The following is a 27,626-nucleotide window of genomic DNA, read 5'->3' on the forward strand; positions in this document are numbered from 1 at the left end:
TACTGCCAGCACTTTCTCCTTCGCTTAAAGTGCTCTTGCTACCATGATAGCGGCTATCCTTTCCTCGAACGCTTCACCTAGTATGAAGCTTGAAGACTGACGCTGGCTCTTTCTTGAATGATCAGTCTACTTCCTGGTGAGCACTCAGATACGCAACCCGATTGTCTGGCCTGGCCCCCGGTGCAGTAAGAAAGTGGTGGTTCCGAAGGACTTCGCCCTCGGAGCTAAGTAGTTCGGACAAGCTAGAAACATGTCATCGATACTTTGAGGAGAATGCTGAAGTCAATGATAAACGAAATGATATTGGCTATTCGTCTCCGACGAGGACTGACCTCTTGGATGTTCAAAAGTTTCGTATACGAAAAGGAGAGTATAAGGGGAGGAGAAAGAGGCCACGAAGGTAGACGTTGAAAGTGGCTCTACTTTATATACCGTGGCTTCCCCTTGGTGGATCACTAAAAGGCTGAGGGCGACTCACAATTGGGGGGTCAATTATCAAACGATATAAGTGGCTACAGTAGCTTCACTCAACGAATTCGAGTCATGCCAGGACTTTTTGGCACGGGATACTGCATCTGTAGCCCAGGGAATCACATACCCTGAGGCTGAGGTCACGTGGGCGACTGCTTGACCATGCCTTATGCATGCGTCAGCCTATGCAAAGCTGCACTGATTCACCATTGACTGAAGCAGCAAATGGCGGGGTATTGTAGTTTCTTCAGAGCACTGTACCGCCTCACCGGGCTCATATGGTGGAAATTAATTTTAGTTAGTTGAGATAAGATTTCCCACCGCTTATTCCCCTTCGTTCTGCAGTTGCAAGTCAAATGCATCATTTGATCGAGTCTGAGAAACAATATCCAATGCCAGGTGGTCTTCAGAGCTAGACAAACGTGGGGCAATACAATACCAATCGAGCCTTTCTCCCATTGTGAGGCCCGGACGCCACAGTCATTAACACCTCAACTGTTGCAGCTCACGTCCGGCCGGTCCTTGATCTGGCAGCGTACTCTGCCTCAAAATTTGCAGTGTGGTTGTTTGAGAAAATCCAAAGTTACATGTCGTCAGCATTGAACCAGGAGTGATCTTGAGTGACGTGAACATCATACATGGTTCGGTGCCGCCGATGGATACAGGTGAAGTCCACTCGATAACCCAAACTGACAGGCACCAGATCCACATCTGACATTTGATGTTTTTCATAGCCGACCTTGCCAGGTCCAGAGGCGAGATTTTTGAACAAATACGTCTGGGCCGATTGGGAGGAGATTTGAAATTCGCCGCTCTTCACATATGCCTTCACCGGGTGGCTCGTCATGGTTGAGGCATACTATCAAACTGGCCAAGTCAGTGGGCAGGCAAGCGTGGTCCTGGGCCTTTCAGGATGGGATTGACTGAATTGACTAGTCTATTGATATCGACTTGATCGATCTCAAGCGATCAAGGGGTAAGGGTGCGAGTAGCAAGATAACAGCTTACTCTCCTAGTGGCTTGGCAGCCATGACACAACAGAAGGCTAGGATATGAATATGTACATGGTTCTAAGCTCTTGCATGGTGTCTCTAGTTTAGCATGGCACCGTGATATTCTCGACGCGCTGAACGCAATAACATCCCAAAAGTTCAACGTACAATCCAATTCATGGTCTTTGAAGTTCATCTGAGTGGCCCAACACTCAACGATTCGTAAGCTCTATCTCTATGGTCGTAATCTCGCAGTCGCTCAAGACCACCTAAAATATGTCTATACATTGATTTGAGGGCTAAGGAGCCAATGCGACCGCAAAAAAGGGATCATGTGAGGAAAATCAACAAAAGCACCAGCCCATTCTGGATCCGAAGAAGCTTCCCCCCTCCATCCTAGAACGTAAAGATTCCTAAATTCAGATGGGGGATATGCCAATAAAACTTCGAACGACCTCGTGTCTGCAAGAACACTTCACTACGGTTGACTCGACGAACCCTATCCGAATCTTCTCATTTCAACCTCCTCAGGCCGGCCGTGCACGGGGACCATGGCCGGGAATGGTTCACCTTCGGCAGTAGAAGCAATCGAATCCACGCGAACGGCAGTAGAGCCGATGTGGCCGCTTCTTTCATCCAGAGGGGGCATAGGGGGGGCCTGGCCCTCCTCAGCCAAAGAATCGCGAGGGAGATCAGTGCTTCGACCGGGGCGATTAAACCGGTTCAAGAAGCGATTGCGGTGTGTGTCTTGACTGCTGATAGAAGCTCGATGGCCACTGATGGAGCCCCGATGGTTACCGTTGAAGCTTTGGGAGGTGGACCTTCTCAAGATTCCACTCATTGCATGCTGATGATCTCGTGAAGTCGATCTTGCCACCCCTTCGCGGTCTTGACTCTGTGAACTTCTGCGTTCATCTTCGATTCTATTGGCTTCTCGAATCACTTCTCCATATTGGCGAGGGCTTCGATCTTCGTACACATCTGAGAGTGACTCCCCGGAGCTAACCCCCTTCATGCCCAAAGAAAAGTCCACGCGTTTTGCTAATGTTGACAGAGATTCCCCTCGGGGACGTCCGAGTTGACCGGTGCTAGGCCGACGGCGCAAAATTGACGGATGGCTCAACGGAGGTGCAGCAACAGGCGCTTGGTGCAGTGGATCACCGGTGAAGGAACCTGGTGGCAGGCCGTTGTTCGGATCATGGACGTCTCCACCAATCAGCGGAGGAGCACCCGGAGGCAGTTGCATGAAGTAGGGCGCATCCGGTCTCCAACCAGCTTGGTTGCGGCGAGGTCCTTCGATACCGATCTCTTGCAATGCCACCATCAGGGCACAGATGAATTTGTTTCGTCGTTGCAGACGAAGCAACTCGTTTTGCCAATTGGATTTGTAGAAGAAAACCACGTTCAAAGTGAGTGAGTACGCCTCACAAACCTCACGGAGTTCGGTGAGGATCTTCCCCTGGTATTCACGTTTCTCTGATATGACGAACTCGGTGAGTGAGTTGCGCAAGGCTTCAATCTGCTCGAGGGTGGTGCCGAATCGGATCACAATCGGGACGGCTTCAGCCAGACCTCCCGAACGTCGCATGTTCAAAATGAACAGCGTGTTGAGGTAAGAATTGGGCGCCTGGACAATGTGACCTTCCATCTTCTTGAACTCGGTATACAGAAGAGAGATCTTCTTGACAAAGTAATCGTCTCCCTTCAGGGATGAACCGGTGTTCCCATAGATCGAGACTCGATCTCCCACGTCGAAAGGATGCTTGACGAAGACGAAAATGCAGGACTGGAGGAATTCTTGCGCCGTGGCGGAGAACAGCCAGGACAGAGCAAGAATGGCCGAGCCCGCAGAGGTCAGAACACCGGCCGCCGAAGTGGAAATGAGGGAGATGAGGACTAAAATGGTGACGACAGCGACGATGAAGAATAAGACATCGTCCAACCGGCCGACAACAGAGTCCAGGTCCTTGAGGGAAGCCGTGATCGATTTCCGTTCTCTTCCAATTTCCACACAGACCGCTTCGAGTTCTTCCATCGAAATATCACCATTCATGTCCTTGTCAAACATGCTGAAAGCGGCTTCGGCTTCCTCTTCGTTGTCAAAGGCTTCTTTCAGGTCATCTGATGAGACGGTCTCATTACCTTCACGGACAAAAGTGCGGTACAGACGTCGAGCGAGCACCTGAGAACCACTCGTGGTGTTGAGCAATGTCAGGACGACCTGAGGGGGATGACTGCTCTTCGCCACCTTTTTGCCCGTGAAATCACCTGCCACCGTACCAGCCACATCGCCCACTTTGGCAAAAGCCTTCGTGATGGCAGATTGGGCTTGAGCAGCGTACATCCCCGGCGTGCGCGCACCGGACCCAGGCTCGGACGGTTTCTCAAATTCCGCGTCTTCCATGGCAATCTTCGCCTTGGAGAAGATGTACAATTTGGTGAGACTCCCAATCTGGAACTTGTTGATTTCGATCCGGTCGGCGTACGTTCGCAAATGGAAGGAAATGGCTATCAGTTGGATGATGATTTTCTCGATGAAGTTCAGGGTCGTGCCCACAAAGATGGAGATGATAATCTTGTTGAGAACGTCCTCCCATTCCTGTGTCTTCTTGCTGCCATTGACGTGGTGATTCTTCATGGTCGGCAAGAATGAAATCTCAATGCCGAGCCACCAGAAGAAGATCGTCGCCGGGATTTCGAGGGCCTTGCCCAAGTCTCTCCACTTTTTGGCATTGTTGGTGAAAAGACTGGCAATCAGTCCGAGAGGATAGGGAATCGACTTGGCCACAATGCGGCCGGCCCAGAGCGTCAACCAAATGATTTCAAGCCAGACGCCAAACCAGATGAGTTCAACACCACCCACACTAGCATTCTCCGCCGCGGGTAGGAATGCCCCGATCAAAATAGGGATGAGGAGGAGAGCGAAAACTGGGACGATGTAGGTGAAATAGCGGATCACGAAGCTAGATTGATGAACATACTTGAAGAACTTGGCGACTTTGGTGCTCGGGTTCTCCGGCGGCTTGTAGATGGCGGCGCGTTCGTGAATAGGATTGGTAGCATTGTCAAAGTCATCGATGGGTTCCGGAGCCCGAGATCGAGATCGATGAAGGTTGGTAGAGTTACGGCCCTCTGTTTGGCTGGATTCCATGGAAGTGAGCTGTTCAACTCTTTGCATCGCAAGCTCGTCGTCGAGACGGGACGCCTCTTCTCGGGTTTGGGAGGGAGATGGCTTCGGTCCTTCAAACCGAGCACCCTGGTCTCGAGTGGTCTCGATCTTCAAACGCTCGTGCAAGAGCTTGCTGTCCACGGAGCCTTCAGCTCTGTCATTGCCAACTGCAGTGCTATCATCGTCATCGGAGGTTCGTTTGGAACTGGGGTCGACCTCAACGCGAGGGACTTCTCCCCCCGGAGCGGCCATCGTGTACAGGGTCGGATAAGAAATTCAGTAATGTGACAGGTAAAATTTTCGTCAACGATCGCTCCTCTTCCCGGTAGAATATCGTACAATCAGAAGCCAACCAGTGGCTCTGATACAAGGTAGCGAACGTGAGGGTGTGCCGAGGAGAGTTCCCCCTGCCGTGTGCGACGGAAAGAAGCCGTGCTCAAGCAGGGCGAGGGTATTACAAAGAAAAATAAACAAAGGCGAGAACAAAAAATCGAGGTTGTGATAGAAGAACGATTGAAGGCGGGGAGCGTGTTTGTTGAGGGAAAAAAAAAAAAATGAGAGAATCAAAGAAGACAGGAGAAAACACGGAGTACGGACGCCGAAAGGCTGTGTGATCCCAGCTTCTCTCTCTCTTTTTTTTTCCAATGCATGTACAGTAGTAGCAGGGGAGTCGAGTGAGGGATACGGAGCTGGTAGCTCGAGGGGCGCATGTTTGGCGACGCCGAGGCGATTGGCGCCGACCAGGGTCGAAAAAGACCAGCAGACCAATGCAGCCAGTCGACAATACATGGCAGGGAATTCGTGCTTTGCTGGGCCTGGACGGTGCCAGCTAATGGGCGATTCCAATTGTTGCGAAGATGGAGCTGATGGAGCGAAGCTCTACCAGATGGCAACCGGGACATCTTCGATCTGCCCCTGAACTGGCCACTTCATCTCCCCCAGCCGGGGCTCACTCTCCAGTCACTGGACTGCACCGCGGCCATTATTGTGAGGTGGTCTGCATCGTTGTCCCCGCCCTTGTTTCACCCACAACGCATAATGTCCAATTCGAGAAACAAGGCCCTTCGTCTCGCAAGCTTCTGTGATCGTGATCGAGTGGGCCATCATACACGCATCAGCGGACGTTCGACTGTTTGATGACAACGCGTAATGTGTCCGATTCCGGGTCATGCAAAGCAGAACCATTGTATACAGAGCATAGAGGATGAGACGACTTGTTTTGTAACAATGCAACACTACATCTGCCGATAGCCATGACCAGGATATACAGGATCAGCTTCCTGCAGCATGTGTTGGTCATGATTCCCAAAATTATACAAGCAGAATAATAATAATATTAGATAATTTACGAAGTCGTCAGACGTTTGGCTGAAAACCCCCTGGTCTATCAAAAGCCATGTCCTCCTTTGAGGTCCCTTTATGGCAAAGGCCCGTTTTGCGGGTCTTATCCTTTTGGTGGCGCCCGCCGTTGTGGCACCGAACGATCATGGCAAAAACCTCGTTTCATGTCTATCATGTGCTTCCGTCTCGAAGATTGGTACAGAGGACCTTATCAATGATGGGCGTTCAAACAAGTACGTAGCATCACTCCAGATTTGAACCGGCTGCCTCAGCCTCAGAACAAAGAAATTGGAGATTCGTCTCGGGATCTCGGGGTTCAAGACAGCTAACAGGTTGCGATCGAGGAAGAGACGTCTACTCCATCAGGGGGAAAGGTCCCCTAGAAAAGTCAGCGACCGGTGCTTGATCCATTCCGGGGCAAGGAAAGCCTTGTAGATTTCGCTGTTGCTCTTGAACATTTAAGTTTCCAAAGATCTTCGCGCATTGTGCTACTCCAGTGTCATGGTACTGTGCTTCACAATCGGTCTGGCGTGTGGTGAATGTTAATCGGTTTTGCAACGTCGCACAGTGTCGGAAGGGGAAATGTGAGTCCTTGCGCAAAAGATATGTGTTGGTACTTTGGGCTGCAGGTACCAATGCCATCAGCGTTTGAGAGGCGCAGTTGAGAGGGCAGCGCCCCTGAGCCGGATATGTGAGTGAATGTCTGGCGGTGCAGGTCGGCTTGGCTTCTGTTTATGCCGTTTTCCTCCACGCGCCAATAGCAAATCGATAACTCCAACGCACAACTCTTTTTCGCCTTTGCGCAGGCTCCTTTCCCCTCTGTCACGTTCCCATCAACAATTCTGGTCTGGCTTCCATCCCGACCTGCATAGTGTGCCCTCATCTTAAGACCATCGAGTGCTCACTTTCGAATCGCAAAATCCCTCCAGAATGCACGGGGAGGTAAGTGTTGGTCCTTTGTTGGTGTGCCTCCGGTGCCCTACCCCTCCACAATTTCTCAGCAAATCAACAAATCAGAGCACGACGCTCGACAGCTACTTGTCGAGTCTATCCATCGGATGAGTGAAAGTTCCATCGTTTACTGACATCTTCTTCCCTTAGGTCTGCCACCTGCACATTGGGCAGGCTGGCACTCAGCTTGGTAATGCCGCTTGGGAATTGTGCGATCGAAACGCGCCCACCGCTACTTCAGATCTGTTTGGCTAACCTCTGCGCCCAGGTACCTACTCGAGCACGGCCTGAAGGCTGACGGTCGTCCTGACCCTGACGCCAACGTCGGCGATCCTGGCGCCTTCGAGACCTTCTTCACCGAAACCAGCAACAACAAGCACGTCCCCCGTTCCATTTTCGTCGATCTCGATCCCTCTCCGATCGATGAAATTCGGACAGGAAAATACAGATCCCTTTTCCACCCGGAGCTCTTGATTAGTGGAAAGGAAGACGCGGCAAACAACTACGCTCGAGGTCACTACACCATTGGTAAAGAGCTGGTCGATGATGTCTTGGACAAGATCCGTCGCGTTGCCGGTAAGGGAATCCGATATATGAGCTCGGGATATTTTCAGAAACACTGACTCTCGCAAAAAGACAACTGCACATCCTTACAAGGATTCTTGATCTTCCATTCCTTCGGAGGTGGTACTGGTTCTGGCTTTGGAGCTCTCCTTCTTGAGAGACTCTCTGTCGACTATGGCAAGAAGTGCAAGTTGGAGTTCGCCGTCTATCCCGCCCCCCAAGTGTCATCGTCGGTCGTGGAACCATACAATGCTGTCCTCTCGACTCACAGCACCATCGAACATGCCGATTGTACCTTCTTGGTTGACAACGAGGCCGTTTACGACATCTGTCGTCGCAATCTTGACATTCCTCGCCCGGACTACGAGCACTTGAATCGCCTCATTGCCCAAGTCGTCTCTTCCGTGACCTCGAGTCTACGATTTGATGGCGCATTGAACGTCGACTTGAACGAATTCCAAACCAACCTGGTGCCATATCCCCGCATCCACTACCCGCTCATCAGCTACGCACCGGTTATCTCGACCAAGCGATCTTCCCATGAGAGCTTCAAAGTGCACGACCTCACTCTGCAATGCTTCGAACCCAATAACCAGATGGTCGTCTGTGATCCTCGCAATGGCAAATACATGGCTGTCGCACTCCTATACCGTGGTGACGTGGTTCCTCGTGATGCCAATGCCGCCATTGCTTCTCTCAAAGCAAAGTCGAGTTTCCACTTGGTCGATTGGTGTCCTACTGGATTCAAAGTGGGAATCAACTATCAGCCTCGTAAGTGTACCGACATCGATCTGAAAAAAAAATATCCTCCTAACTTTCTATGTTAGCTATGCCTGTTCCGGGCGGCGAATTGGCCAAAGTCGATCGCTCCGTGAGCATGTTGTCCAACACCACGGCCATTGCCGAAGCATGGAGCCGACTCGACCACAAGTTTGATCTCATGTATTCGAAGCGTGCATTTGTCCACTGGTACGTCGGCGAAGGAATGGAGGAAGGCGAATTCTCCGAGGCGCGAGAAGACCTGGCGGCGTTGGAGAAAGACTATGAAGAGGTCGCGAGCGACAGCTTGGAAGTCGAAGACGAGGCCGGCGCCGAATACTAAGCAAACACGAACTGAATAAGTGGACAATGGACTGAGCGAGAAATAATGTGGGACGTAAATTGGAGCTGGATGGATCCGACAAATGGGAGACAAGGTCGCGAAAGCCCAGAAACCTGGGCACCGAGGTGTGGGGGGACATGGGAATACCGAGTTCATGCCTATCCACTCTCTGAAGGAGAGGTTGATGAGTATGTAAGATGAATGAGGTCAACGGGTGTTCGAGCACGAAAGCAGCGAGGGCAGAAATTGAATAGCACAACCGTCGATTAGCACCACATTGGATTTGAAACGTGGGCAGGTTCGTACTTTTCCGGCAGCGCATAGCCTAGACTGGCGCCTTTGTAGGGAGGTAGATGAATATTCCAAATTGCAATGTTCGTTTGATACCCGATTGCCGGTGTGGACCCAAATCACAGGTCACTTTTGTTCAGCCTTGTCTGGACAGCCTTGTCAAATTTCACGTGACCTCACTCCCGTTGCGTGCCGACCCCAGATCTTTGACCTCATTCTCGATTCTCAATGTGGCCTGAAACGATAAAAGACCGTGTCTGGGCGCGCAATGCACACCTGTTCTATGACAGTCCGCTCCACCCTCTTCATATTCCAACACAAATGTCTCTTCCACTCCCCTATGCTTTCACCGCGGACAGTCGACCAACTCTTTACCGCTCTCGATCTCACACAGACCCATCCCATCAGGATTCAGACGCTGAAACTTCACCAACTCAACCTCCAAGACTTTCTCATGTCCGCTCAAGATCATACCTCTCTCCAGCAGATCCCAAACCACGAAATGCCATCACCCTTCCCGCGGCCACTACATTAGAGAAAACAGCAGAGAAACTCCCCCGACTTCATCTTCCCGGCTCGTCCTATCGACACCATCCCCATCACCACCATATTCAATTTCCTCACTCCCAACTAAATAATGATATGGCTTCGTCTAAACGCCACCGCCCGACGCAGAGCGATGCCAACCCTGTCCTGCGGCGGTTCCAATCCAAGGAAGCGCTCTCGAGTCTCCCACATCTCGTCGCAGGTCTGAACGCCGAGCGAGAAAAACGCAACCAGGTGGCTGCGCAGCACGTCGTGGGCCCCTCTGGGGCCGTCACAACAGACAACAATGAAAGTGGACGAGATGATCTACGATATCCGGCGACTTCTGACCCGAACCGACCACCCCTTCAACCCAAATCCTCATTTGATCTTCTTCTAGAGAAAGGTGACCAAGCTCGCTTCGCGAAACGGCTACACGTGAAGAAAGAAGACATCATGAGGCGTGATGCCGAGATTGCCGCCGCAGAGGAAGAGATGCGCACACGCATTACATCCATTACGTCCACGGGCATCGAAATCACCCGCCGATTAGACTACGGATACTACAATCTGCTAGAAACAGTGGGGAATCTGGTGGCGATGATTACCAGCTTCCAGTCCCTCAGCAAACAGAGTGGCCAACTTATCGCTAACTTCGACAAGGAAACCGCACGACTCGATGCAGACACGCGCAGGCGCGTCGAGGGCTTCAAGACGGGCTTTGAAGCACGAGAACGAAAAGCCGCCGCATTGGCTGCGCGAGGGAAAACGGCCAGTGCCAGAGCCGAGAGTCTGAGTGCTCGCCTTGAAAAGGCCCGCGAAGACGTCGAGAAATGGGAGAAACGCGAGGACCAGGTTCGCAAGGTCTGGGACCGCGTTTTCGGAATTTGCTGGTGGACAACGATCATGATGTTTGTCCTGGTGATTCTCGTCGTGCTGGGCAAGGAGTGGTGGTTCCACGGCGACCCTGTCAAGGCTGGTCTCCGTGCACACAGTGAAGGGAGTTGGAACCGCTCACTCCGCCTGGGGGGTGACGGCGGCTCCATTGCCGCAGAAAACCAACGACTCCTTGAAGACAATAGCAGTCTCCGTCCAAATGTTCCCGAGGATGTGCGACGGATCCTCCTCGGCATCGCTGACAGGAATCGGAATCGCAAGGTCGCCTTTCCTGAGGTCCCGAGGGAGATTGTCGCCGGTTCTGCGGAGGCAGAGGGCTGTCTTGCTGATGTCAATCCTCCTCTCAAAGATATGGAGCACGATGATCCTAGAATGAAGAAATTGGATGAGCTGTGATCATGATTTATGAAATTCTTTTGCTTCGTGCATGGATCGATGGGTCATTTTGTGGGATGATATAAACTGGCGTGATATGGGTACGGTTGACATGAAAGGAATCACGTAGGGCATATTTGTTTGGATATCAGAGATACCCCTGATTGCATTTGTTTTCATATTTACAGCTTGACATTGCGTGGCGTAGTGTAGCAACATACTGTAAACACTACAGCAACATTCCTGGGGCATTTCTCTTAAAAAATTTGAAATACTAGTATCTTCATGTGTGCGAGGGAAATCCTCGAAGTTCATGTCATTCATGGTCATTGTTGGCCTTCCTTCTATTCGTCTATCCAGTGCCAAAAAGGCATGTCCGCCATTTCCCGCCCTAGGTATGATCATATATACACAATACCGCTCTCCTAGTCTTCTGAGGAGTATAGGTGAGAGTGGCCTCCCGGCCCCAGGGGAGTCAACCTTCCCAATGGAGCCGGACATATCCAGAAAACACACGAAGGGTTAGTGATCATCCCTTCCTGGAGTTCCAATCTTTTTTTGTATCATGTCGTGCTCCCCTGGTATTGTAGGACTTTCGAGGAAACCGTCCCGATCCGAAGGATATTGTTGTCTGGATATCTTTCCCTGGTTTATTTGCTTGGTAGTCCAACAGCATATCTGGAGAGCCCCATCCTCCATGGTGACCAGTTCAGGTCAAGTCGTGTCGTAGGTAGATCAGTTTCAGAGTCAGATGTAGATATCAAGCATCTGGCTAAGGATATTGCTCCGAGAATGCTGGTTGTGGGCTGTTTTGTAGCTGTAAATTTTTTTTTTTTTTTTTTTTTTTGGAAAAAAAAAGGTCCTTGTTACCCAGATTGTATGTCCGCTCTCTTCATCTTCTTGGGACAGCAGCGCCGTTAATTCCGTTGACTCCATTCGTGAATTTGGGTCCAATGACAGCCTTCTCTAACGCTTGCAGAATATCCTTCTTCAGGTCTTCAGCATCCTCAACCCCACAACTGAGTCGGACGAGATCGTCAAACACGCCAATCGCCTCACGCTGTTCTTTGGGAATTCCAGCATGTGTCATGGCACTGGGAACTTCACAAAGACTCTCGACACCTCCCAGGCTTTCAGCAAGCGTGAAAATTCTGGTTTGCTGGCAGAATCGCTCTGCCGCAGCGTGACCACCCTGGAGTCGGAAACTGAGCATACCGCCACCCATGCCATCACGGTGTTGCTTGATAGCTATCGCTCTCTGTTTGTGGGAATCGAGGCCTGGATAATTCACTGCGATGACATGAGGAGAAGCTTCCAGGGCCTGTGCGACGGCCAAGGCGTTCTTGCTCGCTTCGCGGGCTCGAAGGTGAAGAGTTTTGAGACCTCTGTGAGCCAGCCAGCAGTCAAAGGGGGATGGAACAGCGCCGATGGCATTTTGTAGGAATGTCAAGCGTTCTTTGAGCTCGTCTGAATTGAAAGCCGCCACACCCATGACCACATCAGAATGCCCGTTGATATATTTGGTGACAGAGTGTATCACAATATCGGCTCCATGATCCAGAGGATTCTGCAGATAGGGAGATAGGAAGGTATTGTCCACCACGACCAGTATACCGTGTCTATGGGCAATTGAAGCAACATGCCGAATGTCGACCAAGCTCAAGGTAGGGTTCGAAGGACTTTCGATCCAAATGAGTTTTGTTTGTGCCCGAATCAACTCTTCAACATCCAATTCGATCGAAGGGGAAAATGTGACTTCGACTCCATGCGCGAGGGCCACTTTGGTGAAATATCGATGAGTTCCCCCATAGACGTCTGATACTGAAATGACATGCGAGCCCGCAGCTAGAGATTGGAGAATCGTCGCAGTTGTAGCAGAGCCCGAAGCAAAAGCAAGAGCATATCTAGCATGTTCAAGAGCGGCCACTGCTGCTTCAAAATTGTCACGGTTCGGGTTGGCACTGCGGCTGTATTCGTAGAGACCCACTGGCTTTCCAACGGCTGTTTGCGCAAAAGTAGTAGAGAGGGAGAGAGGTTCAATGACAGCTCCGGTAGAGGGATCTAGAGGTGAACCAGCATGAACAGCAAGTGTACCGAAATTATGGACTGGTGAAGGAGGGCGAGCAGGAGTATCGATTCCGCCGTCTTCGTTGGTCAAGATGCGCTCATTAGGACGTAGAGGACGAGGTGAAATAGTCATTTTGGCAAGGAGCCTTCAAGCTATTCTGTCGATTCTGTTATCGAGAGGGAAAAATGGATCAGACAGAGATTGACCAGGGGGAGCTTCGGGGTAGAGCACTTCTTAATGATATCGGGGGGTAAAGCGAGGGGTCCAATCAGAGGATTCGGGGAGCAGCTCGAAAGATAGGATGGTATTTGAAGGGACGCAGAGCGGAAGAGGGAGGGATTATGAAGAGGCTGAGAGGATGACGGAAGGAGTGAAGTTCATCTTGCCTGAGGTCTGACGGAGAGGTATGTTGATGGGATAGAATGAAATGGCCATCAAATAATCAAGTAGCAGCAAAATGACGTGCTTAGCGCCTGAAACCGTTGACAGCAACTACCATTGCATAGGCTCCAGGCTTTCTTTGCGCCCGCGACCAGTTGTTTCAACGCCTCAGGGCTCGTTTCTCCGCATCTGATCGCCTTTCAAAGGGCGCAATTTAGTGCCTGATGACAAACCACGAACCCTTTTGGCTCGCCTCCCCCCAACCGTGAACCAGCATGCTTGATTGCACCGATTCACGTGCCAATTCCATCATCGACGACTCCATGACTATTCATACCTCTTTCGCTCCCTGCCTCGGGACGGACGAATGTTCAGGCACCCTCGGGCACACACGTGGCGGATGGAACCATCGCCGGGAGGAGCATTGTATGAATCTCCCTAAAGGCATCACTGACTCAAACACTGTGATGCCCAATGTGACAACAACAGCTGAGTCGCGCCATGCCTCCTTCTCAGGTCATATGAAAAAATTTCACCACCATTCAACACCTCCTAGGCCGGCCTCGGCCATTGAAGCCTATTGAAAGTTAGCACCGTTCCCCCGTCAGTCAGGACAGTCAGTACTTCTATAGAGTAAGGAACTTGGCATTCATTCTCTGTCTCAGTTTCGCTGTCCGTGATGGGACCTTTTGGGCCCTGGTCTTGCCATTTCTCGGCCTCGATACGCAGATTGACAATTGTTCCTTCATCAAACCAGAGTTCGGACTCTTCTGTTCTCCACACCCATGTCTTCTCTGCTTCGTCGCTATCAATATGTCAATTGTTGGGCCACATTTTCGTGTGATCGGTATCGGCCTTACTATTCGGACCCCTCGAAAAGCATGGTCTGAGGCACAAAAATATCTTCAAAAAATTGGGTCGTGACTTGCCTGATGTTAGATAGGTTCGCGGCAACTAGATGACGTTTCTCACTTCGAATGCCCTTGGGCGTACACTTCTGGACCGTGCCGGTGATGACCTCGCCTTTAAATGGTCGGAAGACGATCATTCGAAAACGGACTGCATTCCGGATGAGTATTCCATTCGTCAATTAGAGGCAAAGCTATACCGTTCACATTGGCATTGCCAGTGCCGTTTCCGATCAAGCCATCCGAAGCTTTCAAGAGGTCGTACATGCAAAGACAGAGCCCGACTTTTTGCACCACCTACCGCCATATCAGGAATGTTCTGAGGCTTCAGCTGAGAAACGTACTTTGTTCGAATATTTTTCATTGATTCGATCTTCGAGGTCCTCTCGAGTTATCTGGTTATTGCGAAATCCATGAGGTGGGATCTGGACAAGATCATCGAATGTAGTCTATAAAGTCAGTCACGCTAGTTGGGTGAGGGAGGGAAGAACCTGCAAGAATGAACATGATGTGAGCCGGTGCGTAAAGGGCTATGATTGTGTGTCTCCGTGAAAATTGTATCAAGCATGATCTCGTCTGTTCAAATGTGGTTTTTGCGCTTCATAGGAAGAAGATTCATTCAGATAGAACCTCCGTCAGATATGAATATCTTTTTGCCCATAGTCTCAGGGTTTTGAAGTGGGACTTGACTGATGCCCGTCTTAAGTGCTGATCCGGACCAATCAACGTGGTGCCTAGCAGATGAAACAAAAGCGGCGCTTTGAAGGGAACTGATGTCGACGCCGCAATACATCAGTACCTTCTCACGATGCATCTGCTTGACGATTTACTATCCTACGGCTGGTATAGTCATTTTCTCAGTCTGCGATGACATCAATTACCTCGAGTCCCTGGATATGTCGAATCAACCCTTCTCGTTCCCTCCTCCACCACCTCCTCCGAAGCGAAATCCGGAAAGCATATACCACAAACCAAATGGGTCTCAGGGTAGTACCGGAGGCTCATTCAGAGGTGGCTACTCGGTCAGAGGAAACACCAGAGACAGCCGCGGAGGCCGTGGCGGTAATCGCAACGCACCTCTCGACCACCCCAGCAGCTATTCGCAAAATTCAATGAAATGGTTCAACGATGGCCCGCGACAGGACTCTTTCATTCACCCTCCTCAGAAGAGAGATCATGCTGCTGCTTTCAATCCTGTAAATCAACCTCGTCCTCGTCCGACTGCTGCTCCTGCCGTCCCCAGCTTCAATGCTTCGATCGAACACCTCCTCTCTCGGAAGCCTGTGGTAAATCAGGCTAATCAGAGTGCTAGCCCTCCGCAACCTAAAAAGCAGAACCTGCTTGGTCTGACCCCTTCAAAATTGGAAGACGATTCTAATCCAGAGGATGACGAGGATGAGGAGAACCGCCTGGCGAGCCATACGAATTGGAACTCTCAAACTCTAGAATTCGAGTATAAAGGACGCACGTCCACATTACGGACTCCCGAAGATATAGCTGCTTGGATAGCGGAGAGAAGAAGACGATACCCAACGCAGGCAAAAATTGAAGCTGCGAAAAAAGAGGCAGAAAAGAAAAAAAGGAAATGGGAAGAAGAGAAGAGGTTGAGAATGGATGCCAAACGTGAGGCTCAGCGGCAGAGGGATAAGGTACGGGCGGGAAAACAAACAGTGAGGGGGCAGACACTTGAGGTACAGCCACGGAAGTACCAGCAGGAGGCGGACAGCAAACCTGTGATCGATGCCGCCGTCCGAACCAAATCGAAGGTGGAAAAGCTGAGGAAGAGAGCCCTCCAAGCAGAGCAGGAATTAGCGAAGGCTGAGGAAGCTCTACGATTTGCACAACCAATGCAGCAGGTCGCGGATACGCAGTCTTCAGCCCGCACTTCAAACCAGATGTTGGATCTGGAATCTGAAGCACTCGACTCGTCTTCCGACTCAGACCTGACCGATTCCGATGCCACCTCCTCCTCGGGCTCATCCACCACAGACTCGGATTCAGATAACGAGTCTCGTGAGGATGGCACCCCCGACTCCGACACGGCTCCAGAAATCTTAAGCACGAATCAAACCAGACTCGGAGATGGACTTCGTCCCACACCGCCCTTAGCAAAACCAGCGAAAATTCCACGTCCTTGCAAGATTTTCCTCAAGTCTGGCCGCTGTAAATACGGCTCAAATTGTCGATACTCGCACGACATATCGGAGAAAAATCCTTCGAGTGCTCAGAAGGATGGCGGGGGGAGCAAGAAAGACATCTCGAATCCAGCATCAGTCAGTACCAAGAGGAAAGGTCTGTTCCAAGTCATGGTCGAAAAGGAGCGAGAGGACGAGAGGAAACGATTACTAGGAGCTATTATCATGCTTGGGGAAAAGGGATTACTTGATGAAACCACGAGAAGTCCGGATACCTCTGCAAAGGCAAGCGACAGCTCGCCGTAATCAACATGTCCTCTTTCTTCCAGAGACCCCAAACCTGGCCAAGCAGGGCTACAATATGCTTCTTAATATATGTACGTGGGAAGGTAGCCTAGGTAGGAGGACAACTTAGTCTGGGCATTGAGGGCATTGAGGGAAACCGCCTCCAAAGGCGGCGGCAGATTTCTCTGGAACCTGCGTTAAACTGTCGAAAGCAAATGGGCCGAGAGGCAGCTCACCGGAACGGAGCTATGCTCCAGGAGAACTTGTTGTTCAGTGCTTGAGAACGATCGACCACGGCGTCTACATATCTTCAGCTCAACGGCCCACGGCCCACGGCCCGATGGAGAGGACAGTGTCATGGCGACATTGCTCTTCCTAGATGACCTTGATGGCCACTCCGGTCCACCATCACTTGGTTGACAAAGGTGTCCAACACCGTGACAAAGAGGGTAAGTTGAGTTCATCGTCGCTCTTTGACTCAAGGCAGTTTGTGAACGCAGTTTCAGCAAACTGAACTGCGCGTTGACCAGGCTGCCGGCCTCAGCCTTGTGCTGCCCCAGTCACTGCCAGCACCTTGGTATCGATTTGCTCGATGTCAATGCAGTTGGATTATTTCACTCCCGTCCGCCCTCAGAATACTCATTCTTGCCGTCGACGGCAAGATCGAAGGAATTGACATGATTCAACGAGGGTTTCAAACATATCAACCAGCCATCAGTTCTCGCAAATGCTATACTTCCAGCACCGAATTTCTTATCAATCAGGATCCTGCGTACGGTAATCACACTCGACCAATTGGATCTTGGAACATGAGGAGAGCGAGGTCAACAAAAAAGCTCTTGCAGGCGTTTACACACGCCCAGACTTGAGTCGCTCGAACTCAAACAATTCTTCAACAGCTTACCTGTGCTCTACAAGATCAAATTTGGTCCGAGCCAGCGACAAGAGTACTAGAAATGGTATATTGAACTCGGGTTGGTCTCCAATTGTGAACGCAGGACTTTGGTATCATTCGAAATGAGGGCATACTAGGCTGTCAAAGAGGATCTCAACTGCTTCATGTTGAAGCGCGCCACGGAGAAGAATGACATGGAAGATTCTGCATTGACCAGTGAGGAAAGATCAAGCTCTCAGCTCTATAATTAGAGAAGGAAAGGGTTGGAAGTGGATCAACGTTGGACTCCTCAACACGGACACGGCATGAATTTGGAATACGTTTCCGTAGAGAGTGTTTGGAGGAACTCCGCCGTCGCCTGCGCCAGCAACTGCTGACTTGAACACTAGCTTCGCAATTTGTTAGGTACCTACCACCTGGGCACTCAGTTTATCAATTCCCACCAACGCGTTCGCTTCGACTCGTCCGTCACAATCACTAATACCTGCGTGGCCACTCTTGACTATTATGGACGACACCATCCTCACAAATCAGGCATAACCGGGGGTCCTGCTGCAGCCCGATATCCTTCTGCACACCAAACGAGCCAAACGAGCCAACGATGTTTCCATTCACCTGATAAGCCGTCTCACTCTTCAATCAGCACCAGTTATGTTTCACACCGGTTGTATTGCAGAGGTCGAGACCGAACTAGTCCCTGCTGTTCCCTCCGTTTTGCCGTCCTCAGAGCTACACTAGATACTGGAAATCCCGAAGGGGCAAAAGAGAGAAGGTTGATGAAAAGAGTCTAACGGGCCTCGGGCAGATGCAGTGGGTGGAATTGCAGCTGATCGATGATGCCCCTCGTGTACCTGAACCTTTGGGGCCTGACATGGAGTCAGCATTGACCAAAGGAGGAATCGAGGGGGCCTGAATGAGGCGGTATCAAACACGAGGCAACAATTAATCCTTCAGACAAGATTTTAACATCTGGTTGCCGATGGGCCGGTTTCTTCAGCGCTCTTCGGCCGTCTCGGTTTCACGTACTGTCTCGCTCTCGATCCTTCCAAGCTCCTGCTGCAATTCACCCGATTTCCATAGATACCACTATCACTTTCTTCACCGCCAAATGCCCAACCGTGGGTCAAGTTCGCGTGCCTGCAAACACCACCCCTCTTTCACCCTCCAGGACCCTTCCACGGTTCAAGAGCTAAGAAGACCGATTACGGCGCTTTGCTTGATCGAGCGGGTCGTCACTTGGCGTCACGAATTTTCATTCGGTGTTGTGATGGAATCGGTGAAGATGAACACTCCTTGATTGGATCTCCAGAACACAATGTGTCTTTGCCTTTTTAACCGTAGAGCACAGAGGTGGGGCTTTGTACTCGCAAAAACAAAAAATGGTGCAAGAGAGACATGGGTGCCCATTTGGGAATTTGGAAGGGAACTCAGGAGGAGGGGTAGAGGGGTAAGATCATCCAGCGGCATATCGTTATATAAACAACACGTTGCATAGCGGCACGACTATCTTCTCTTCCTCTTTTCTTTCCCTCAAGCTTCTCAAAGCCCGAATCATCTTCATCCAATATCTCAAGTCCATTCCATCTTCAGTTAACCACTTTTCACACACATCTCCATCACCATGGCTGACGCTGAGACCAAGGCCGCACTCCGTGCCAAATTCGACAAACTCACCCCCGAAGACTTTGCCTCTGTTGCTGGCAACAAGGATGGCCTCGCCGAGAAGGTTGCTGCCGCATATAGCATCTCCAAGGAGGAGGCCTTGAAGCAGATCGATGAGGTTTTCGCCAAATAAACGCTCCAGACCCTTCTATCCTGTCGACAAACTTCAACAATCCCAATCGACTTTCCACTCTTCCAATGGACAAACAATGCAAAGCCCTTTTCCAGCCACAACCAAATTTCGATACCTACCAAGCTGCGGAGAAGAGGGGAGAAGGAAGAAACCAAAAAAAAAAAAAAAAGAGATTGGGGTGTCAACAGCTATCCAATACCTTGTGTTTGTGTGAGAGGGTGCAGGACGACAGTCAATGGACTTGTTCATAGCGAAGGAGTCAATCTCAATTCTACCGACATCCAAATAGAAAAGCGGAATGGACCAATTCCAGAAGGAACACCGCAGCTCAGCTCCGCTCCGTCCTCTTGCTTCTTGCATTCCGTCATCGTTCTTTTTGGTCGGGCTTCCACTTCGTCCACACAGTGTTGCTGTCTCTGGTTCCTTGCCATCCGGCCCATTGACCCTTTTTAAGCTCACCCTGATCCCTTTCCTCACCTTCCTCGTGTCCCTACCCGTTCCCATTCCGCAACTATGACCTTCATCTGTTTGCTCGACACTTCTCCCCTATCGCTTTCCCCCTCATACTCGAATCTGATCTCTCATTATTGGGGTTGAATTACGTGCGTGGCACGCTTGAAGACAACGGCAGATGACCCACGTGTTCGTCCGAATGAGAAGCTCCTCGTTCGTTCCTTATCATCCTCGATCTATGTCTTCCAAGCTAGCATCAACAGGCTGGAGGGTAGAAAACAAAAGGGGGCCCCAAGTCGTCCCTCCGTATCACGGATCACACCATTTTCGCATCATATCACCTAACATCACCTCGGCTCATTGCCCAGCACCCACCGCCAGAGAGACTGTGCATGTGTGTCCGTCCTACCAATCTGGAACGCAAAGACCATTGCGTACGCCGAAGCCTGATCTGGAAGAAACGAGGAAAAGGCAACCTAGGTACTCGCCCAGATCTAAGATCTCGAATAGTATTAACATACCCTCGTACACTTTAGTTGATTGAACTATACTTACATCTCTGCCCTCCCCAGAATTGATGAGGGTGAGGGGGACGACGTTGGAAAATCTTGAATCGAGGAACGCACCTCGATCATGTCTATACCAGCTCATTTCCCATCCTTTCACCTCTCTTGATACCTTTTCGCCTTGTTGCCATTGCCGTCCCAAATCCGGCAATAAAGATACTGAATCCCAATTGATCCGCTTGATTTACTCAGATACTTCAAACTTCTTCATCCTCATCCAGCCCATCCCCGAGTAACTCGTCGTCCTCGACAACCTGGGAATAATCTTGTCCGCGCCTTGCAAATGCATCTCTCGAACGATAAGGGGCTCCATACCCACTGGCACCGGTTCCTCTTCCAACTCCAAATCTTCCGCCACCTCCAGAGCCCAGGGGAACATATCCTTTGGCACTCCTCCAGAGACTCATGACAAGGAGGGGAGTAGCCTTCGCGACCGCCACGACGCCACTAACCACCGCCACCGGCACTGTAATCCAGGCTGGATCTCTTGACTGCGACGTATCTCCCATGCTCTCGCCGAGCCTGATCTGGCCAAACGAACCGAACCCAGTCTGCCATTTCGTGTATACCCAATATCCAATCCCCGCCGCGGCAGCAAGAGGGATGACAATGGCAAAGAACAATGCCGCACCACTGATGCCGTGTTTCTTTCCGTATTCTTCCTCATGGCCTGGGCACGGTCTGCTTTCCAGTTTATCCAGCTCTCGGCCTCCTTGGCACGTCGTCAGCGGTATTCGCCTATAGCCTGTTGGGTACCAGAATTCGACTTGGTCGGGGTTATCACGACAGTTCTGTTTATGATCCTGCGGTTGGAGGCCGGGCACGAGCTGACATGTTCCGTCCGGCTGAACTTGATAATTATAGTCGCATTCGAAATCTTGTCGGGTACAGCTGCAGTTCTGCGCGATGTTGTGAAGATGGTCAATTTTCTTGCCGTTGAAGCATTGCGCGTCGGCTCGCTTGCGATGGTATTGGGCCACATGTCCAAATAGGCAGTTCGAGTCTTGCATGGGATGTTTCGGTTCCCATAGCATGTAATCGTCGTTAACCGGGTTTTGCTCGTCCAGGTCACATTTTCGCTGTCGTTCCTCGAGTCCACCGAAATCAAGATGGACTGTAAAAATGCCCTGTCTGGCATTGTTTCCTACTTCCCGACCCCAAAGTAAGAAATTTCGAGAGTTGTCTGACGGAACGGTGGTAATGGCGTCAATTTGCATTTCGACGTTGGGGGAAAATTCGAATTCTCTCCATGATTCACCTTCGTCGAGGGTGTAGAAAAGGCTCCTGGTTGGTTGTGATTCCTTGATAATGACGATGATGCTGCCTTGATCACCATATTCCCACATGTAACTACCCTTCTTGACTGACGTCCACGTTATGCCAGCATCGCGAGTGATAAATGTGTCTGTGCTCTCGTCGTCTTTGGGAAGAAGATATTCACCCACATTACCAACGGCCATCATGAGACCAACCGCACTAGGGCTGGAGAATGTGGCGGATTTGTCGGCTCGTTCAGTGTAACTATGAATGTGCAGAGAGCATTTCGGGCCGGCTTTATTAGCTTCTTTGACGCATTTGTAGTCATTCCCAGAGGCATCCTTTTTCGGGGGCGGAATCAATGCCCACTCTGCCCCGTCATTGTGTGTGATCATTGACTTGAGTTTTTTCTTCTCGCCATGATTCGTCTCCTCCGGATTTGACACAATGTTGACCATGGCAACTCCTTCCAGTCCTTGCATCTTTTCGAAGTCGACATAGCCTTCGTTATCACGATTGACCGCACTGAGAGTGAGAACGTACGATGTCCCATTGCTATTCGATTTGATGATTGCTCCATACTCACGATCGGGCATGGCATTGACCGTGACGTGAAGAAAGACGGCATGGGTTGAACTATCCAGCACCGTATAGGCTTGTTGGTGATCAACGTGGAAATTCCTGGGAAATTCGGCAGGGGCAAAAGTCCGTCCATCAACACTGGCATCCACCTTCAAGCTCTGCCGATCTTCTGTCTTGGCCGCAACAATGATGAATTCCGACATCGTGGCAAAGTCCAGAATGTCCGGGAAATGAACTGTTGAGTCCCCGAAAAAGTTGTCACTGGACAAGAGCCTGAGGTTTTTGTCGGGATTCTCATCCTCGTACTGCTCGCAATAGATGAGTTGATCCGACCTGGCTTCCCCTTCTCTGGAAATGAATTCGCACTTCCTGGCGTACCGAACCAACGTCTGCCAATGATCACCACGATCTTTGGAGAAGAAAACATTGGTATGGTCATCTTTTCCGACGGCGCCGGCCCAGAGCAACCAATCCTTGTATTGTGGATGGAATTTTAACGTCGGTAATCTCAGATTGCTCGGACGCTCCGGTGCTGAAAACTGGTCGAATCGGTCTCCCCGATCAATGGTGTAATGTACCGTCTTCGAGCTAGTCAGGAAAAAAACCACGTCGGAGTTGTGAGGATTGGGAGCGATGGCAGTGATGGGCTCGCCCTTCAGAATTGGTTCCCAAGACTTGCCGTGATCTCGAGTGATAAAGATGTCTCGTTCGCTCGTGCGCATCACAATGGTCTCGTCGCTTCTATCAGACTTGTCGCCTCTTTCGAGATAATACCACTCAGAGAAGCGATCGGCATTGAAATTGGTCTTCTCAACCACAATGTCACCGGAAACTGGTTTCTTCACGGTATCCGAACATGGCCTGTCAATTTCTTTATCGAGTTCCTCTCCACCTTTGCGATTACACTCATTTCCCGGGATTAATCGCCATCCAGATGGACCTCGATATGTATCCTTCTCATTCTTACATTCTCCTTCCGAAACAGAAACCGGCCCGGCGGGAAGGCATTTCGACCGATCGTTTGGATCCCGGATAAAGTTATAGTCACACTCGAAATCCGCTTTTGTGCAAACACACGGTTCAAACTCAGGGACGGGGTCCTTGAACTCATCGTCAATGAAGCATTCGGCGTCAGCTTTGCGTCGACGGAAGAATTGCTTGTGCCCCATGAGACAGCTGGGCTTGCCGTCCGCATCGACTCGAGCCGGCCAACGCTCAAAGTCATCCTTTCCACAAACGCGCCCATGAAGGCCTTCAAAGTCGATTTTGAACATGAACCATTCTGTTTTGGCACCGGATCCGCGCGAGCCCATCATGAGAAATTTGAGGGTAGTGGAATCGGGAACGGTGGTGAGAAATGCGGCACGGACTTTTTCGCCTAGGTCGGCCTTAGTCCACGTCTTTCCATGGTCGATGGAATATCTGATGTGACTCGTCGCCTCCTCATTATCGACTGCAACGATGACGGCTCCCTGATTACCGAACTCGTAGAGATGGGCTCCGTCGAGACCTTCGTACCATGTCACCCCCGCATCGTCCGAGACAAAAAGATCACCATCATTATAATCTTTCAAATATTTCCCAGGATTCCCAACGCCCATGACAATGCCAGGGGCGGGGCTAGAAAATATCCTGCCCGCCTGCTTGGCATCGGTCACCGAATGTAGGTGCAATTGTTTGTCTCCGGCCTTGAGATTTTGAAATGTCCTGCCGTCATCGAAACTGATTTGTGAGATGATCTTCTTGTCTGCCACGGTCGAGCGCTCGACTTCTTCCCAATTCTCCACGGTGTTGACGAGAACAATCCCTTGAATCGTTTGAACCTTCTCAAAATCCACATGCCCGTAGATATTTCGATTGGTATGATCAATGTTACGGGTAAAGTATGTTCCGTTAGAATTAGACGTGAAGAGGTAGCCCATTGGATTGGACGGTCTTGATCCGAGGACATCGACTTGCATGCTGTAGTTGGTGCTTTCGAGGATCGTGTAGGCATCTTCATTGATCCGATGCTGCCCAAACTCTGCCCGGTGCCACTGTGAGGCGTCTTTGGTCACATATAGAGCCAGCTCATCTGTGCCTTCAGACTTGGCAGCAGCAACCACAAACCCCTTCACCGCAGCCATGCTGATGACACCAGTAACGGCTCGACCATCATCTAATGCAGGTTCGGCTTTCTCTCGGTCAAAGAAATCGTCCGACACGAGCAATCTATTGTCTTTGGGCCAAGGAGAATATAGACCTTCTACAATGCAGAAGATTCGATCGTTGATTTCGGGGGCAATTTCTTCGGCAAAGTCGGGGGTACTGACCGCCCATTGACACCCTCTGGTCTGGCTGCCCATCTTTTTTATTGTCTCAAAGTCATCATCCGTATACATGGCTACATCTGTGCAAGCCAGACCCACACATTGCTCGCCGTTCCAGATGACTCTTTTCGGATCTCGCCCATGGAAGCTCAATGGACTGCTGCGGAACAGAGCCAGTCCTGCGCCGGAAGACGAGAACCTTCTCCATGTCTCGCCCCTGTCCGTTGTTATCCAATGATCGAATTTGATTCCGAGGATGTATGCGCGTTTAGGATCCCACGGGTGAGGGTACAATTCCCAGGCGTTACCAGACTGCCCTTGACCATTGACCTCTGTCCATGTCTGTCCTGCGTCGGCGCTACGCCAGACAGTATTTGTCTCTTTATCTTGGCCCATGACGACATTGGAGTCGTCGAAGTAAAATACATTTTCGATAGCATTGTCGAATTTGGTGGAAGAGATGGAAGGGCCATCCTTTTTGGCGTACGCAGGCTCCGGCGAGGAGGCCAGCAGCAAGACGAGGGCAAGTGACGAGGCGATTGCGCGACGACAAAAGGACCTGATTATCATGGTCGATTACCGCATCGAGCGGACTGAAGGAGCCAATGCACAGGAATCGGATTATAAAGGATTGGATAGTGTACGAAAGTGAAATGGACAAGGTGTTGTGTCGTGAACCTGGGAACAAAGTTGGTCTGCCGAGAGGGCTGAGCATCATCATCCGGGGGGGGGCCCGATTTGGCAAAGCGTCACTTGAATACGGAGTAGCGTGTGTCAAAAGACACCAGTGGGCATTAATTCCTCACACATCTTGAGTGTCACAATGCATCATAAATGATAAGAGTGGTAGGTGTTATCACCGATCATGTTCCATTATCTATCCCCTTCCACCAATTTTGGCTCAAATCCACAAAGTATTGGATGTGTAATACAGCGTAGAGGAAAACGAATAGAGTGCCGCTCACGGCATTTCAATGATGCCCCTTTTTCGATTCCCTGGCGCCCAAATCAGGTTCCCCAGTCCCATATCCCCATCCCGAACTCCTACGCTGAATGACGCTGTAGTAAAAGGCTCATGCCACTCCTCCATGCATGTGAAATAAAAACAACTAAGATGTTCTAGTTATTTGAGCTTCAGTTTCCGTAAGAATCTCTTCATCTTCGATTCCTCCGTCGGTAGAGTGCCCCAGATTGATACCGGGTGGCATTCCGCCACTAGTTCGGGTCGCTCTAATGGTTGGTTGTTGACCTTGGTGTGGTTGGTCGGTGGTAATTCCTCAGGTGAGCGAAGATCAGGTCGAGTCAACGTCATGTGCAATGTCATCTCACGATCTGTAGCGAGGCCACGGGCATATGTTTCTGGCTGCCTTCTCACTGAAACTGGTCTTAGACCCGCATTGCCATCCACACTGATCTTGTGGGATGGTCGGTGTATTTGAAAAACTGGATCCTCTGGAGTTCTTGGATCGTACAGGGTGTCTGGCTCATCGGGCTCATCTCCTTCGTCACCGGAGAGCGACGGTGTGTCGTCGTGAAAGAATGTCCGGTTCACGTCGGGCCTTGGTTGTGGGCTCGTCATGGGCCTAGTGTGATTCAATTGTCTTCTTTCTTCGACCGAGGGAAACCCGAACTCGATCGCCTCATCGAACTTCTGCGGAGAAGCCAGATAGAGTTTCAATTTCATTCGAGCGGCAGGATCTTGGTAGTGGGTGGCTCGCGGGTCAATGGATGATAACGAAGCTCGAGATCGGATATGTTTGAGAGAGAATGAAGGTGACCGTGAGTGATGGAGTTTAGGTGGTGGTAAGGCTGGTGTGCCTGGTGGATCGAGCTGAGGACGAGAGGACAAGGTTGAACTTCGGCGAGGCCGAATCGAGATACTCGAGAGAGATGGATTGCGTCGAGCATGTCGTTTCGCTGGCACTGGTTCTGATATGGATGCAGTGCGGCGGGCTGTTTCTGCAATGGCCTCATGATAATCGTCCAACTTCAGGTCGAGATCACCTTCATCCTCCAGCCATCGAAATCCCTCTATAGAATAGTCACCCATGTCGACGGCAGGGTCGGCTTGGTCTTGGTCTTTGAGATCTTCCCAATCCACAAAGGTGTTGTCGTCTGAGACGTGAGATTCGAAGGCGGTGAATTGACTAGGACGCCGGTTGCGACGGCGGAGTGTCTCATCGGCTGCGTCAAGGATGACAATGTTTCGTCCTCCAGTATAAATGGAACACTCTTCCCTGGAGAACAATTTCCTCTGAATCGTAGGGGGTAGCGAGGCGAACCAAGCAACCGTCGACGGAGTGACCTGAGTATTTGCTGCACACGATCTTCTACTGCGGAATCTCGTGCGGCTCAACAGCAAACCAGGAAAGAGGAGGCCGTTGGTCAGAAGGGCAAAACTGCCTGAGGATTGTGTGGTGGTCCAAATCCGGCCGGGAGAGAGAATAGACAAACGAGAAGGAGGTGAGAGGTTGCTGCCATCTTGTGCTAATCTGAGACGTTCTAAGCTGCTAAAATACTGGTGCAACACATTTGTTAGCCTGTGGACCTGCAGAATAAGCGATCGACGGAGATGTCAACGGTCGTTCAAAAACCCAGAAAAAAAATGCGCACATATTTGGGATAGCTTGATAAGGTATTGGACGGGGAGTGGGTAACAGAGGCAAGTGCCTTGGATTGGGAAAGAGGGGGGAGTCGAGGGCCGTGCCGTATCCAGGGGGAGCACACAGCAGCCCGCAGTGCCGAATGCCCTGTGCGCGGCCCAGAGAGGCAGTGAGATGCAGTCTAAACCACAAGAATCCAAGCCCTGGCAGCCTCAAACCAGGGGTCGAAGCGACCGTCAACTGGCGGCGTGGGATCCCTAACAGACAGTTCTGTCCATCATGTGGAGCGAACCCCCTAGGGGATGCCGGCATGCTGGAGGTCAGGCGTTGCCGGCCCAAGACTCGGAGTGACGTGCGTTCTTTCTTTCTCCTCCCCTCTTATAGATCGTGGCTTGATTCCACTACTCCATAGCACGCCGTTTTCCCAAGCCGCCGACTTCTTTTTTTTCCGGGGGAATGTGCAAACGAGTAGTTACCAAGCACTCACTTTTCGACGAAGAGCCGGCGGCAGAGACTCGAATGCAACCTCATTGGTATGAGAGTGACGACGTGAATTGCGCATCTTCGAAAAGTCAAGGTGGTGGTGCCGATTTCATAGAGGACACAGGCAATAGCTTATTCGTCCGCTTTGGCCGTCGTGCCTCGCATCTCAATGCCTGTACCTTACCTCAATTCGTTCCTGTTTTGCGGGAAGCCGTCTAGACTGATGTG

At 50.8% G+C, this 27,626-nt stretch overlaps 9 protein-coding genes across 9 annotated transcripts; 4 read left to right on the top strand and 5 right to left on the bottom strand.

The window, feature by feature from the left end:
- Nucleotides 1–1,962: 1,962 nt before the first annotated feature.
- On the bottom strand, nucleotides 1,963–4,884 carry Z518_09368 (uncharacterized protein; the record flags this gene model as incomplete). Its single annotated transcript, XM_013413324.1, has 1 exon — nucleotides 1,963–4,884. The coding sequence occupies one exon, from the start codon at nucleotides 4,882–4,884 to the stop codon at nucleotides 1,963–1,965; it is 2,922 nt and encodes a 973-aa protein (XP_013268778.1).
- Nucleotides 4,885–6,903: 2,019 nt separating this feature from the next.
- On the top strand, nucleotides 6,904–8,590 carry Z518_09369 (tubulin alpha chain; the record flags this gene model as incomplete). The annotated part of the gene is made up of 5 exons (XM_013413325.1): nucleotides 6,904–6,915; nucleotides 7,075–7,133; nucleotides 7,193–7,500; nucleotides 7,561–8,259; nucleotides 8,316–8,590. The coding sequence occupies 5 exons, from the start codon at nucleotides 6,904–6,906 to the stop codon at nucleotides 8,588–8,590; spliced, it is 1,353 nt and encodes a 450-aa protein (XP_013268779.1).
- A 612-nt stretch (nucleotides 8,591–9,202) lies between these two features.
- Z518_09370 (uncharacterized protein) lies at nucleotides 9,203–10,699 on the top strand (the record flags this gene model as incomplete). Its single annotated transcript, XM_013413326.1, has 1 exon — nucleotides 9,203–10,699. One exon carries the CDS (start codon nucleotides 9,203–9,205, stop codon nucleotides 10,697–10,699), a length of 1,497 nt encoding a protein of 498 aa, XP_013268780.1.
- An 871-nt stretch (nucleotides 10,700–11,570) lies between these two features.
- Z518_09371 (uncharacterized protein) lies at nucleotides 11,571–12,878 on the bottom strand (the record flags this gene model as incomplete). The annotated part of the gene is made up of 1 exon (XM_013413327.1): nucleotides 11,571–12,878. The coding sequence occupies one exon, from the start codon at nucleotides 12,876–12,878 to the stop codon at nucleotides 11,571–11,573; it is 1,308 nt and encodes a 435-aa protein (XP_013268781.1).
- A 781-nt stretch (nucleotides 12,879–13,659) lies between these two features.
- On the bottom strand, nucleotides 13,660–14,603 carry Z518_09372 (DNA-directed RNA polymerase; the record flags this gene model as incomplete). Its single annotated transcript, XM_013413328.1, has 7 exons — nucleotides 13,660–13,704; nucleotides 13,752–13,932; nucleotides 13,988–14,051; nucleotides 14,100–14,186; nucleotides 14,236–14,332; nucleotides 14,380–14,484; nucleotides 14,541–14,603. 7 exons carry the CDS (start codon nucleotides 14,601–14,603, stop codon nucleotides 13,660–13,662), a joined length of 642 nt encoding a protein of 213 aa, XP_013268782.1.
- Nucleotides 14,604–14,931: 328 nt separating this feature from the next.
- Z518_09373 (uncharacterized protein) lies at nucleotides 14,932–16,476 on the top strand (the record flags this gene model as incomplete). The annotated part of the gene is made up of 1 exon (XM_013413329.1): nucleotides 14,932–16,476. One exon carries the CDS (start codon nucleotides 14,932–14,934, stop codon nucleotides 16,474–16,476), a length of 1,545 nt encoding a protein of 514 aa, XP_013268783.1.
- A 2,495-nt stretch (nucleotides 16,477–18,971) lies between these two features.
- Nucleotides 18,972–19,145, top strand: Z518_09374 (uncharacterized protein; the record flags this gene model as incomplete). The annotated part of the gene is made up of 1 exon (XM_013413330.1): nucleotides 18,972–19,145. The coding sequence occupies one exon, from the start codon at nucleotides 18,972–18,974 to the stop codon at nucleotides 19,143–19,145; it is 174 nt and encodes a 57-aa protein (XP_013268784.1).
- Nucleotides 19,146–20,361: 1,216 nt separating this feature from the next.
- On the bottom strand, nucleotides 20,362–24,882 carry Z518_09375 (uncharacterized protein; the record flags this gene model as incomplete). The annotated part of the gene is made up of 1 exon (XM_013413331.1): nucleotides 20,362–24,882. The coding sequence occupies one exon, from the start codon at nucleotides 24,880–24,882 to the stop codon at nucleotides 20,362–20,364; it is 4,521 nt and encodes a 1,506-aa protein (XP_013268785.1).
- A 553-nt stretch (nucleotides 24,883–25,435) lies between these two features.
- Z518_09376 (uncharacterized protein) lies at nucleotides 25,436–27,477 on the bottom strand (the record flags this gene model as incomplete). The annotated part of the gene is made up of 2 exons (XM_013413332.1): nucleotides 25,436–26,830; nucleotides 27,403–27,477. 2 exons carry the CDS (start codon nucleotides 27,475–27,477, stop codon nucleotides 25,436–25,438), a joined length of 1,470 nt encoding a protein of 489 aa, XP_013268786.1.
- Nucleotides 27,478–27,626: the final 149 nt, after the last annotated feature.

Source organism: Rhinocladiella mackenziei, assembly GCF_000835555.1.
Source record: "Rhinocladiella mackenziei CBS 650.93 unplaced genomic scaffold supercont1.7, whole genome shotgun sequence".
NCBI lineage: Eukaryota > Fungi > Ascomycota > Eurotiomycetes > Chaetothyriales > Herpotrichiellaceae > Rhinocladiella > Rhinocladiella mackenziei.